Below are 13,748 nucleotides of genomic sequence, written 5' to 3' on the forward strand. Positions count from 1 at the left end.
CTTCTTATTGTCGAAAGAAATTCACTGTCAGTCGGTTGTTCACTGGTTTTTATCGTTGTGGTATAAATTTAGTGTGAAAAGTGATATCTGCTGCTGCCGTTGCTGCTGCCGTTGCCCGTGACTCTAGTCTTAGCCTGGTTTTCTTCTTTCCCAATTTGCTTATTCTGTATACGTAACTACACAACCAAAAGTCAAGACCTCCCACTCCCTTCTCACTTCTTTACACAATAAACAATTTTCCCACAAACTCATATTCTTCACACCACGATTTTCCGTACGTGGTGAGCTGTATCTTTTTTCTTTCTTTCAGATTTCCTTCCTCAGTTGGCCAAACCACAAGGAAAGCAGGAGGTCGTCATAATAACATCCTTTCTCTTCATTTAGTCTTTCTTTCCAGACCGGAATTCCATGTGCCTCGGATCAACAATATCACGGTCTACAATACTCTTTACATCCTCATAGACGACATCAACAACCAGAATACCCGGTACCTTTGAAAACAATTAGATTCTCATCGAAATGGCTGCTAAAGACACAAATATTGTTGAGCATGATACCAAGGTAGACTGCAGGCTCTGTAACATCACCTTTGAGGATTGGACTGCCTTCCATAATCACAAATTAGCCCACAAAGATCACATCTGTTGTGACATCTGCAGCACAGACTTTCATACTGAGGAAGGTCTGAAGCGTCATCGAACTCTAGTAGGCTAATTTAAATCGATTTACTTGTGAGCCATCATTGACTGACATCTCATGAAACTCTAGGTCCACCCAAAGGAACAAGATCTCAAGTGTATGGCTTGTGGCAGAAAGTTTATTCGTCTGGGATCTCTAATTAATCACCTTGAACTTGATAGCTGTTGCGCAATAAACCCTGAAGAGAGACATAGCCTGGCAGCTAGCAGACGCCAACGTCAACAACTGCATGCAAAATTCAAGGCTAATCTGAAGGAGATTGACGACACTGCCGGCCCAAGAACTAATAACAGCCTTTTAGACTCGCAGGATATTTCTACAAACTCTTTGGATGTCAAGCTGCTGGCGCCAATCTTCAAGTCATCGCCACCAAATTTTGAGAGTGAAATAGTTACCAATTTTGAGTTCGGTGGATGGGAAACTACTAGTAACTCCCCAAGCCTTTCTCTTCTTGACGTGAGCTTACGATCATTTAGTCCTGGAAGAAGATATACCATCGAATACTTTTAACGAAGAGATTATAAATACTACCCCTGCTCCCGTCATGGAGTTACAACCAGAGGAGGACTTGATTTCTTTCGGAGAAGTCGATAAAGCCATGAGTATACCATGGGGTATAACTTCAAAGAAAGCAGCCAAGGAGAAACCAAAGCCCACTGAAGAGGTTCAGTACGAGTATGTCGAGAATTCATTTCCGGTTGCAATTGCGCCTTCCATGAAAGAAGATAACTTCCCACCTTTGCCAAATGGAAGCCAATTCAGGGATGCCGGCATGAAAGCTCCAAACTTCATGGATGCACCACTCGAGGACTCAAAGTTTACTTCCATCTGGGACACCAAACACATGTTTGCAAATTCCCGAAAGTCCATCGCCCCACCATCTATAGAGGCGCCAGCGGTGACAGGTGTAGCTACCCGAACCGGTGGGCTTCCACCTCTTCGCATGCGGGCTCTTGTCACCCCTTTACCCGAGAAGGAACATGCACCATACGACCCTAAAGATCCTTCATTCCGCTCACAAAGATACTGGGTTGCGTTCACCCGAAAGTACCAGTGTCCTCACCGGTTTTGCAAGTAAGTAGTGTCAATTGACCAATCAGAACCATTCTCTAACACGTTTAAAGGAAAAGTTATGATGCTGAAACTGCCTTCATCCAACATTTACTTTCTGCCATACACACCTCAGACAATAGACTTATCTGTCCTAATTGCTACGTAAGTACAGCGAATTTATTTATTTCGTATTTCTCAATCCTAACTCCTATTCACACAATTACTGCATTTTTCCTCCTTTGTTACTTGGTACCAATTTGTTTATGGAATGTTCTATCCTGCATCGCACAATGGCTCATTCACAATCCGTCGAAGTCGTTACACTTTTGCTCAATGTGTCGTCCATTACCTGAATTCATTTTATTCATATTTTGCTGGATCATATTTCCAATGTTAACATCATAACGGAAAGCGATTTAAGTACTTGATTGCGCTGTTACTAACCATTGTATAGAGAGGTTTCGGAACGTACACAGCCCTGACACAACATTGTGAGTCTCAAGGGGTTCGTTGCAAAATCCGCGAAGCAGTTAATTACGGCAAGGTCGTCAATGATATTACTGCTAGTGTGGCCGATGTTGTAGGTAAGCATGAAGATGAAACAGTAAAGTATACCGTCAAGGAGGAAGGGTTTGGAGATTTGGCCAAGAAGTACAGGGAAGCCGGAGAGAAAAATGCTAAGAAAAAGGTAAACTATTGGGAAAACCGCGAAACAGAATTCGAGTGGTAAGTGTCAGGATAGACACAGGATAATGATATCTTGAATTCCCTTCTTATTGTGATGGGTAGACGTTGAGATTTAGGGTCGCTGGACGTATTCTCACTCAATTCTTTCTTTCAGATCTCGCCTTGGCCTTTCTTTATTTCTTTTAAGTAACGCTGAAAATTTCCAGTATTTTATGGCAATTACTTTGGTTGTCAAAAAACAATAGCTTAGCACAATCGAGATGTTCTAAAAGATACCTTTTGGCTTTGGCGTTGAAGATAAAAAAAAAGTAAGACTTGCAATGACCGCTTAGATAGAGAAAGATCTCACCTACTAGTTTTCTCTCTCTACCGCCTTTCATCAGTAAATGAATGTACGAGAATCTGACTACTCACAACTATAACCTTGCTTGGAATCGCTTACAAAGGAGAGAAAATTTTCTGGGATGGAGGAAAAGAAGAAAAAAGGCTTGTTTCAAGACCGACTTGTTGTTTCTGTCATAGAGATGCGCTGGCTAAATTTGGTAGATGTTTGCTATACGGATGCTCCCAGTAATGATTTTTTGTTGTCATGCATATAGTTCCATCTGATCCAGATGAGTTATTATGTAGTGTAGTCCCTGGCGGTCGTTGAATTGATGAATCGTTCAAACCATAAGGCACGCAGCTTAGAACTAGCTGTTGATCATTGATATACCAATAAGATGTTTGCTAACTGCGGGTATGCCAACTAGAAGGATGGATTGTTGATAATTCTAGGAGTTTATAAGAGGAGATGAAGTTGAGGTTGCTAAGCATAGAACAGGATAGATCAAGGGAAGTGTGTTAAATTCGACATATGTATTATATTTCGCCTTTTCACTCCCACATGATCATTCTCTTATATATCCATTGCTTCGAGCAACTTACTTTGATTGTTCAAGCATTATTTGAGTTTGAATGTACATCTTGAAATTATACATCCAAGCCTTGATATTCTCGCTCGCTTCCGCTAGCAAGGATTGACCTGCATATGTAAAATAACATGAGTGGTGGAAGAACTAAGGCTCGGGACAATGTTAAGGGTATACGTGCATGTGTGACGTCGGTAGTTAAAATCTGGGGTAATTTTTCTGTTCCTGGAAGAGGAGAATCGGTCGATGTCTATATCTATCGACGCATTTACCAATTGAAATGCTACTCAAATCAATATGCGTGTTTCAATTATCTCTTCTTCCTGCGTAGCTTTTCTCTGGCTCGTTAAGGTTGGCGCACTGATACACAGACAAGAAATCGTCCAAGCCTACAATGTTTACCGTAACGCTAGTTCCGCAGCCACACCTCTACAAGTTGGCAATGGCAACTTTGCTTTCGGTGTCGATGTGACGGGGCTCCAGACCTTCCATTCTTTTGCAACCATGTCGACGTGGGGTTGGCATAACTTCAGCTTGCCAACAACTCCAAATCAAACATCTGTGGAAGGTAAGGCCTGATCATCGATCAATTTTGTTGGAATACTAGATGTTAACAAATCAAAGACTTTACTGGTTTAGACTGGTGGACACATGGACGGCTTGTGAACTACGACCAGCCCAATCCAGCTGAGGCTGATATATCGAACTGGCTAATTCAGAATCCTCAACGGTTGAATTTAGGTAATATTGGGTTTTGGTTTGCGAACTCGAATGTTACGGAAGGCGACTTGGAGAAGAAAAATCAGGTTCTTGATTTATGGAACGGTGTAATCACTTCAACGTTTGTCTACAATGGCAGCCAAGTCCGTGTTGAGGTATCAGCAGCGTCAGAATCTGATGCCGTCATGATTAATGTGGAGTCCGAACTGCTTAGTATCGGCTCTTTAGGTTTGTTTTTTGATTTCCCATATTCAGATGTGAACAAATTCGATGCACCATTTGTCGGCGTGTGGAATGCTAGTAGTAAGCACTCTACTTTGCTTGATGTTACAGACAACGAGGCTGTGATACAGCATACTCTAGATGACACTAGCTACTGTTTCACCGCGAGATGGGAAGGCAAAGGTCAGGTGTCGGGTCCCAAGGAGGGTACGCATAGATACTTTCTCAAAACTCCGGGCTCCAGCAATTTGAAAATGACAGGGTTGTTCTCGAATGACGCGAGTTGTAGTAAAGCTGGAAACACGAGTGCACCATCGGTGGCTGATCTTGCCGATAGCTCTAAGATGTGGTGGCAGACTTATTGGGAATCGGGGGCATTCATTGACTTGAGTTCTGTTGATTCCACAAATGCCACTGAGCTCCAGCGACGAATTATTCTATCTCAATACCTATTAGCAGTCAATTCAGCATCAGAATTTCCACCTCAAGGTATGTCATTTAGACGAGTATCGAGGTGAGATTTCCTTCGAAGCTGTACTGATTGTTTCAGAATCTGGTCTCGTAAACAATGGGTGGTATGGAAAATTTCACGTTCGTACTCCCGATCCATTTCATTTTTAATTTTCTATGATGAGCCTAGTTTGACTTGGAATAATTGCTAAGAATCATCCGCGTAGCTTGAGATGGTATTCTGGCATCTTATCCATTTTTCTCGATGGAATCATTTCGACCTTGTTTGGCGAAGCATGCCAGGAATGTACGAGCAGTTCCTTGAATCTTCACTCGATAGGGCCAGACTTCAAGGATATGAGGGCGCCCGCTGGGGGAAAATGACCGACCCGACCGGCCGTAGCGCTCCTGGGGGCATCAACTCTCTTTTGATCTGGCAGCAACCGCATCCAATGTACTTCGCCGAGATCGAATACCGATCATTCCCTAATGAGACGACACTTGAAAGATGGGATGAGGTATTGACAGCCACAGCAGACTTCATGGCATCATTCGCGTGGTATAATACCACTACTAGAGTGTATGATTTGGGCCCACCAATGTATCCCGTCTCTGAGAACACGAGCCCAAATGCGACAATCAACCCAACCTTTGAGCTGGCGTACTGGAGATTTGGTCTTGATGTGGCTATAAGCTGGAAAGAGCGTCAGGGAAAGTCTATCCCTGAGGATTGGAAGAACGTGCGGGAAAATCTTGCTCCCCTGCCTATCGTTAACGACACATATCCCGTTTACGAGGGCATTCCCAACATGTGGACAGACAGCAAAACAACAACTGATGTAAGCGATCTTACAGTTGCATGATCTATACACCCAAGATTCCAACTTGCTAACCCTGACTCCAATGATAGCATCCAGCAATGGCCGGTATATATGGATGGCTCCCACCCCCTAGCTCCCCTCCCCTCAACATAACCATCGTTAATAACACTGCCTCCAAAATCCACTCTCTTTGGGATTTAGAAGATTCATATGGTTGGGACTTTGCTCTCCTGGCCATGAATTCTCTTCGTCTAGGCGATACAGACCAAGCAATAGAGTACCTGTTACATCCGATCTTTCAGTTCGATGATGCGGGATATCCCGTAGGTGGATCACGCGTGCCGACTCCATACTTCCCAAACTCGGGGGGATTGATGCTTGCATTGGCAATGATGGCAGGGGGCTGGGACGGTGAGCCCGGAATGCATTTCCCCAAGGGTTGGAATGTTAAGGTGGAGGGATTTGTGCCGGGCTTGTAGGAAAGTGAGCAAAGGTGGAAGTAAGTGTTAAGAACACCAGGGATAGTGTAGACTATGTTGGGCAGTACAAAAACTATTCCTCAATAATATCATCCATTTAGAGAAATCTGCATAATATGAGAAGCAAAGATTAGCTCGTCCGCCTTTGGCTCTCTCGCTCTCTCATGGTATATTATTTTTGGCGATTGAAGGTACCCAGACACGGCACAGCTGTCCGAGGAGCCAAGAGAGACTTCGTTATGCCATTAAAGGGAAGGCGATCAGTAAGCGAAGGAAAGCTTTATGAGAATCAAAAAGTTGAGGTTTGTCAATTACTGTCCCAAAAAGACGCCATAAAGGATAGTTGACGAAAGCTTCTCAATAGATTAGGTTTACTGTAATGCAGTAGTTTGAAACTTACTTTGTCTGTTAAGCCACTGCCACAAGCCCCACAAATGATCAATCATCCACTTCCAGAACTTTTGGGACACATCCATCAATAGCTTACTTGTTACCCAAGTAGGGAACCACGTGATAGCATTCATTGCAATCCTTACCAATTCCCCTCCAGACGACCTCGATGCGAAACTCATTTAGATTGCAAAATTGATTAGTAATTCCATAAAATTAAGCTTCATCAGTGCTCACTGCTTATTACTCTATGGTTCGGTATGTATGAACGGGATGCCGAACCTGGCTGGTTCCCCCTTTGAATTCTTGATTTCTAATCATATTCATCATCGTGAATAGTAATCATCGGCTTCCTCATTTTGACCCTTGCATTTTTGGGCACATCATGTGTTGATTTTTTTTTCTCGCAATATATGTAGTTGTTTGTTTGTTCGCTCTATTTTCATCTTCTTTCACTCCCTGTTCTAGTATAACTTGATGTTCAAAGCGACATTGCCCAGAATGACTAAATTCGATATTGAAATCGTTTCCGACACCGTCTGCCCGTGGTGCTATGTTGGAAAGCAGAAACTCGAGCAAGGAATCACCGCATATAAACAGCGAAATCCCGATTCCAACGATACATTTAGTATTACGTGGCATCCATTCTACCTTGCTCCAGACGCGCCCAAGACAGGTAAGTAATAGCTCTTTTTTACTACATACACTTTCTGTCAATCAGATGTTCTGAGATTAATCGTCATGGATAGGTGTGGATAAACGAGCATATTTAGTTGCTCGCTTGGGAGAACAGAGACTGGCGGCAGCTGACAGCCGACTTTCTCAACTTGGAAGAGACGTCGGTATCAATTTTAAGTTTGGAGGAAAGACAGGAGCTTCGAGAACTAGTCACCGCCTGATTCAATTGGGAAAGACAAAGTCGCCAGCCATGCAAACGAAAGTAGTGGAATCATTGTTCAAGTCGTACTTTGAAGAAGAAGGCGACATTACTAGTCATGAGGTATTACGCAATGCCGGAGTGCGAGCTGGTTTGGACGAGAAAGAAGTCACTGAATGGTTGGAGAGTGAGAAGGGAGGAGCAGAGGTTGATAGGGAGGTTGAAGAGGCGAGGAGGAATTCAATTAGCGGGGTACCGAATTTCACTATTCAGGGAAAATATGAGGTTGGAGGTGCCCAGGACTCTGCAGTATTCTTGAGATTGTTTGAGAAGATCAAGGGGATGGAGGAATCGTCGAAAGCTTAGGCAAGATCTGGCTGGGAACTTTGAAATGTGTTTCGATGAAATGGAGAGACGGGAGTACAGATGTGAAGTGAAGGCTTAATTAGGAAATTCAGATGATTATACACCCATGTCAAGCTTATTATTATTAGGTTACTAACAATAAATGATAAGTTTTCTGCAGAATCGTGAAGCAGCCACAGTTATCCACACAAATGGTCAGCCACAGTAAGGTTAAGACCACATCTGTGTCTCATCCGGTCCATCACAGCTTCGCTGCATGTTGTGTTGCACAGGAACATCTCGAATGTCTCTTACAAGCAAGATGAAGTCAGATCCAGGACTCTCTATGACGCTACCCCGGTATGCAATTGAAGCGCGATTGCATGATGCAGTAATGGTCCAGTATGCCAAGTCTTCAAAGACCGAAATGGGCTCCACGACATCGTGAGGTGAATAGGAATGTCACTATCTGCCATCTTCCCGGGGGTTGTCGAAATGGAGGTCTTGTGTTCATTTTTATACATTCGTACGGCCCGGCTCTTCGATCGGCCCATTAACCCTTGGTTTTATGAGTATCAAAGTGTCTGAAGAGCTTGATCAACCTCCACTCAAATCAGTAGTCAACCAATAAAGCTCAAGTGGCTTATTAACAACCTCCGGCTGTTAAACGTCGGTATCGGCATAATCTCTGTAAATCTATAGTACCAAGGCTCGGATTCGTATTCACAGTTCGGATGAGCCATCATCCGTGCCCGCAAACTTACTTCTACATCCCCAAAGCCCAGACCACAGTAGAATCGACAATACTTTTACATAAATACCTCACAGCTTTGCAAATCATCAAGCCAAAATTCATCAAACCAGAGTCAAACAATCACCGACATTTTCGAGCAAAATCATTTTATATCACAACTAAGCAACATGGTTGACGGCAAAGGATCTGGCAAGGTAGCCATCGTGACGGGATGCGCAAGTGGGATGGGGCTCGAGACAACGCGGTTGTTTTTGAGCCATCAGTATAAGGTATTGGGTGTCGATGTGAGCGAGATGGATCATGCTCTGTTGGATAAGGAGAACCAGGAGATGGTATGTGTATATTGATTGAAGCTTTTGGACGCCATACTTTTCTTCAGGGGTGTGGAACTTGTAGGGAAATATCGGATACTGACATATGGATTTGAGTAGTTCCAATTTCATAGAGGAGATCTGAGTAAAGATGGAGAGTGCGAGGAACTCGTGAAAATTTGTGTCGCTCGATTTGGGTAGGTGCTCTTCTTTCTTTCCGTGGGCCTAAACTATCAACCACATACATACATGCAACCCGCTTTCAAAGACACTAAAGGAATCTCTAGCGACACCATTGACGTTCTGGCCAATATAGCTGGCGTAATAGACTCGATGGCTTCAGCGGACAAGGTCACGGACGATGATTGGGATCGTATCATTGCAATCAATCTCACGGCTCCTACGAAACTAATCAGGGCCGTTCTACCTTTCATGAGAGCTAAGAAAAATGGTGTCATTATAAATTTATGCAGTAAAGCTGCATTGAGTGGTGCTGCGGCAGGAGTTGCTTATACAGCTTCTAAGCATGGATTGGTTCGTGATATTCCGGCCAAGGAGCGTGACTCGTGGGAGCTAATGATGCTATAGCTGGGTGTGACCAAGAATACTGCATTCAGATTTAGGGATGAGGGTATCAGATGCAATGCTATTTGTCCCGGAGGTCAGAACTACCTTTTTCCAAGGATAAACTCCTTTTTTACATTCACTAACACGTGTCATAGGTGTAATGACCAACATGGCCAGATCAATGAACAAAGAAACCATGGATCTAGAAGCGGCCGCTGTATGGGGGTAAGATCTTTCTGGGCTATTCATTTTGCTTATTTTTTACTAATAATATCATAGATCAGTCCTCGCTTTGCACATGAAGCCTGGCGAAATGCCCCATGTTACCGTTTCAGAAATTGCTGAAGCAGTCTTGTTCCTTGCAAGCGATGGAGCGAGGTCTATCAACGGTGTTGCACTTCCCATTGACAATGCTTGGAGTACTATCTAATCAACTTGCAATTTCTGTCTGGAGTTTGTTGGAATTAACAGTCGAGGGGTAGGATTCAGGAAAAAACTGTATAATAAACGCATTGCTTGCCACTAAATAAATTGAGTTTGTTCTACGTCCTCGGTATGGCTTACTTTCATCAACCCTTTGGTCAATACTCAAAGGAAAGCCATTCTGCAACAAACTTCGGGGATTTTTGTTCTTTGGTCATGTAGTATGCATGCATGTCCTGCCTATCAAGGATGCAGAACATATATTTATAGATAGCATGTTTTCTTAACAATAAGTTCTTTGGTACCTCTTGACTTCTTGAATGCGATGTATACATGGTCTCTTTACGTGCAATTTAATATCAGATCTCTGAAATTTGAAGAAGAATCAAAAACACATTCATTTTAAAACCAGCTAGTTAATAAATACGTGCAAAGGCATGTTGATTAACTATGGGGTATGGAAGACTATGAACATTGAGACTGCTTCAATAAGGATTGAAATTACTTGCCTTGCCAAATTCACTTTCCTATGAATTTCAAACAGACCCACTCATCTCGCAAGGGCTCTCAGAATTCAACCAGTCACCACCTCACCGTCGTCGCTTAACCTACGGCGGACATCATCACCGCGTCAAAAAAACAACCTCTCTCTACCTACCTCCAACACAAAAGGTTGGCAAAAGAGATAAGCGCATATAATATACCGAGTATCAAAAAGGCAAAAGAAATAACAGACTTACATTTTGGATTAGCACTCATTATGGTTAGTGGGGTATAGCAACAGCTTTGTAGCAAGTTATGGGTATAGCAAGAGTTGTATAGCAAGTCGGCCACTTGACCGTTGAACCAAACCACCGCTTGGTGATTTGGTTCGAGGTTATTGAGATTGTTTGGGGTTATGTGGGAGAGAAGCGAAAGTGAATGTGGGAAAGGTTGAGTTGATTGGGTGATAGACTGTCGTCGCATCTGTTTCCTCACTTTCGGGCCCGTATTGATCCGCCTTTTGAAAAGCGGTAAGGAAACATGCCGTATGGCAACCTCAAACCCTTTTTGCTAGATCTTGTAGCCTCCTTCTGACATTATTTTCCAAGTATTGCCTGTAGGAATGCGTGCAATGAACCTACGATTCTCCTCCTGTCGCACACCTACTTTGCACACCAAACTCCTCTTCTCTCTATATCTACAACTACCATATACAAATAATTTGCAATCGCGTTGCAAAGATGCTTGAAGATGGAGATGAGGTGCCCCGTCTCCTTCGAGATCGTTACATAAAAGCTGTTAGAGATAGATTCCATCGGCCACCAACAGGTATGTTAATTCTTTTCACATCTATTGATTCTGCACCATTCAACATTGTTCCAAAAACCGAGAACTAACCAAGTGAAATCAGTCAATGAACTACGGGCCATTGATGCACTCCCACTTGAATCTCGAAAGAACCTCAACGATACTTCCCCTAATGGTCAAAGAATCTACGAATTTTTGAGAGCATTTGAGAAGACTGGCCATGTCGAAGGACTTGAAGAAGCTGGGAGACTACTCTGGGCGCAGATATTTGCGCAACCAAATTTCAGCCAAGAACCTAGAAAGGAACAATTTTCAGTCGTCAGGAATATTGCCGCTCGTGGGGTTAGTGAAGTCAATCACAGGGCCCGTCAACATCCTGCAAAAATACAGAAAGAAAAACCCTTACGACAGACGTCTGCAGAGAAAGTGATTTCTATCAATGCTACTTCGAATGCCTTTGCTGGATCTCCTCAGAAGTCTTGGATGACAAGGGGTGTTTCGATATCACCGACTCAACAACATCAATATGCGAGCCCATATTCAGTCCAAGCCTCTGAAAATTCTATGTCGCCTGTTCCAGAAAGAAGAGAGACAGCACGGGACATGAGTTTCCATGCCAATATCCCTTCAAATATTGATGGTGAATCAAGAGTCCCAGCACAGGAACCAATCTTCCACTCTAATTACACTTCAAATTGGCAGAGCGAATCGACAAATTGCAATGCATCAATGGAGAGTTTTCATATTACTAAGTCTTATAAACCGTATCCCTCCCCAATATTGGAAACAAACCGGTTCGATCAAACTACGTTTTCAAACTCAACCCAACACTCTCCGTGGGGGAGTCATACTTCTATGATGACTTCTCTTGGAAGTTATTCTGGATACTCTCCACTTCCTTCCACAAATCAGAGCCTTCTACAGCCACTAAATGACGCAGGCTATCAAAATAGACAGATTTCAAGCTCTAATAGCAATATATATGATCCTATGAGTCCTCTCTTTCATCCAGCAATATCAGCCGAGGGACAAAAACTCTTCCGTTTACGCAAAGAAGAAGAAAGAAAAGAGCTTGCTCGCATAACCTCAAATATCCACCATTCGCTATCAACACTGCCTGATAATCATGGAGATCAACAAACTGAATCAAGCTTTACAATAGTCGCTGCAAATACCCTAACGGAAATGTCATCTACTGGCCATATAACTCAAATTGCCACACCAAGTTCTTTTGCGCAGCAAAGTCCTTCACCTGATGCCTCTGCTGCGGCACCAGGCCAATCGATTTACAACCCTTTTGTTATTCATGACGATATGGGTTTTATACGTACGTTTCAACCTGAATCTGGTTTGTAATGGAAGTAATCATCCTCAGCATTAAATTCACAAAAAATTACAGATCAAGACATGAACTTCGCTCCAAACAATCCGCTGCCAACGAGTTCCCGAAGAATCACCAGATCTGTCTCTAATTCCACCACTACACCAATTCCACCTCCACTCAAAACCACCCATCTAGAGATCTCTGGTCCTCGATCTGGAATATTGACTTCTGAAAATCCGCCACCCGGTACAATCATCAGCACTAACACCCAAAAACCCCTCTCGGCTCACAATGCCAAGAATACTAGCATGAAAAAGGCGTTCATTCCGATAGCTCCAGCTCCCGCCCAAGTAGATGGAGCATCAGATTCTGCATCTTGCCATTACTACCCAGTCGATTACTCTCAACTACCCATTGAAGATTTGAATGTAGATACTGACTTCAAAGCACATCACATTATAGGTTTACCGCCACAGCAAGAATCATCCTACTCGAGCGCCTCCCCAAACCCCTCTATCGAATTCATCCACTTCGACCCCATCAATTATTACGGCAATGACGATAATGCATATACAAAACAACCCGTTTATGTTCCCCCGGCCTATCTTGCACATCTCACTCAGCCATTGTCGGGTCTCTTTCATCCCACGCCAACCCATCCTTCACCCCCACCACCTCATCTCCGTCCCCACACCCCAGAGTATCTCCTCTTCCCACCCATCGCCGCCTCATCCTCCAAGCAAATCTGGCCACCACCCCCTCCCCAAATCGAAGGCTATCGCCAATACACCTTCGTCCGCGACCGCATCTCCCTCAACATGAAAGCTAAACGTCGCACCGAGATCGATCTCGATACGGGAGACTATCGATATAGCATGGATAGCAATGAGACAAGTCGGGGATATAAAATGGATGGAACACGGATCCGAACTAGCTCGCGATATTTCCATAAGAAGAGGGTTTTGGGGAAATCGAAGAAGAAGGTCGAGCAAGAGAGGGTGGATGATATTGTGAGGAAGGTGGAGGGAGTGGAGAAGGATATTGAGGAGATGGGTAGGGAAGAGGGTGATGCGTTGTTGGAATTGTTGGGTGGTGGGTTCTTGCCGCTGTGAAAGGGATTGGCTTTTTAGATATCGCTGGGTTATACATAATTGGTAGATAAGCGTGTTAGGTTTTACTGAGTCTCGTTGACTCGTACATGATGGATATGTTTCATATATGCGTATGCGCGCTGGGCGTCTCCCTCGTGTATAGGGCTCTTCTTGATGACGTCAGATACCTAGTAGGAATTATTAATCAACGAATTAATGAATAACTCAATGAAATGAATATGCTCTTTGATTGCTATGTTATTGAAATACTCCCCAATTCATATTCAACTCGGTATGCAACCCTAGTAGCCATTCACAAATTGCGATTTTTTTT

General features: G+C 43.5%; 5 protein-coding genes across 5 annotated transcripts; all 5 read left to right on the plus strand.

The window, feature by feature from the left end:
• The first annotated feature begins 54 nt into the window (after window positions 1-54).
• On the plus strand, window positions 55-2,882 carry BCIN_08g04580 (hypothetical protein). Its single transcript, XM_024694659.1, has 5 exons — window positions 55-705; window positions 769-1,126; window positions 1,176-1,773; window positions 1,824-1,914; window positions 2,207-2,882. The coding sequence occupies exons 1-5, from the start codon at window positions 520-522 to the stop codon at window positions 2,480-2,482; spliced, it is 1,509 nt and encodes a 502-aa protein (XP_024550451.1). The 5' UTR covers window positions 55-519; the 3' UTR covers window positions 2,483-2,882.
• A 565-nt stretch (window positions 2,883-3,447) lies between these two features.
• Window positions 3,448-6,497, plus strand: BCIN_08g04590 (hypothetical protein). Its single transcript, XM_001552273.2, has 5 exons — window positions 3,448-3,918; window positions 3,975-4,781; window positions 4,843-4,883; window positions 4,970-5,581; window positions 5,653-6,497. The coding sequence occupies exons 1-5, from the start codon at window positions 3,648-3,650 to the stop codon at window positions 6,040-6,042; spliced, it is 2,121 nt and encodes a 706-aa protein (XP_001552323.1). The 5' UTR covers window positions 3,448-3,647; the 3' UTR covers window positions 6,043-6,497.
• A 235-nt stretch (window positions 6,498-6,732) lies between these two features.
• On the plus strand, window positions 6,733-7,865 carry BCIN_08g04600 (hypothetical protein). Its single transcript, XM_001552275.2, has 2 exons — window positions 6,733-7,108; window positions 7,182-7,865. The coding sequence occupies exons 1-2, from the start codon at window positions 6,910-6,912 to the stop codon at window positions 7,673-7,675; spliced, it is 693 nt and encodes a 230-aa protein (XP_001552325.2). The 5' UTR covers window positions 6,733-6,909; the 3' UTR covers window positions 7,676-7,865.
• Window positions 7,866-8,216: 351 nt separating this feature from the next.
• BCIN_08g04610 (hypothetical protein) lies at window positions 8,217-10,043 on the plus strand. The gene is made up of 6 exons (XM_001552276.2): window positions 8,217-8,740; window positions 8,840-8,916; window positions 9,007-9,253; window positions 9,308-9,380; window positions 9,442-9,511; window positions 9,566-10,043. Exons 1-6 carry the CDS (start codon window positions 8,576-8,578, stop codon window positions 9,714-9,716), a joined length of 783 nt encoding a protein of 260 aa, XP_001552326.1. The 5' UTR covers window positions 8,217-8,575; the 3' UTR covers window positions 9,717-10,043.
• Window positions 10,044-10,741: 698 nt separating this feature from the next.
• BCIN_08g04620 (hypothetical protein) lies at window positions 10,742-13,621 on the plus strand. Its single transcript, XM_024694660.1, has 3 exons — window positions 10,742-11,020; window positions 11,103-12,326; window positions 12,399-13,621. The coding sequence occupies exons 1-3, from the start codon at window positions 10,933-10,935 to the stop codon at window positions 13,433-13,435; spliced, it is 2,349 nt and encodes a 782-aa protein (XP_024550452.1). The 5' UTR covers window positions 10,742-10,932; the 3' UTR covers window positions 13,436-13,621.
• Window positions 13,622-13,748: the final 127 nt, after the last annotated feature.

This window comes from Botrytis cinerea, chromosome 8 (assembly GCF_000143535.2).
Source record: "Botrytis cinerea B05.10 chromosome 8, complete sequence".
Classification (NCBI taxonomy): Eukaryota; Fungi; Ascomycota; class Leotiomycetes; order Helotiales; family Sclerotiniaceae; genus Botrytis; species Botrytis cinerea.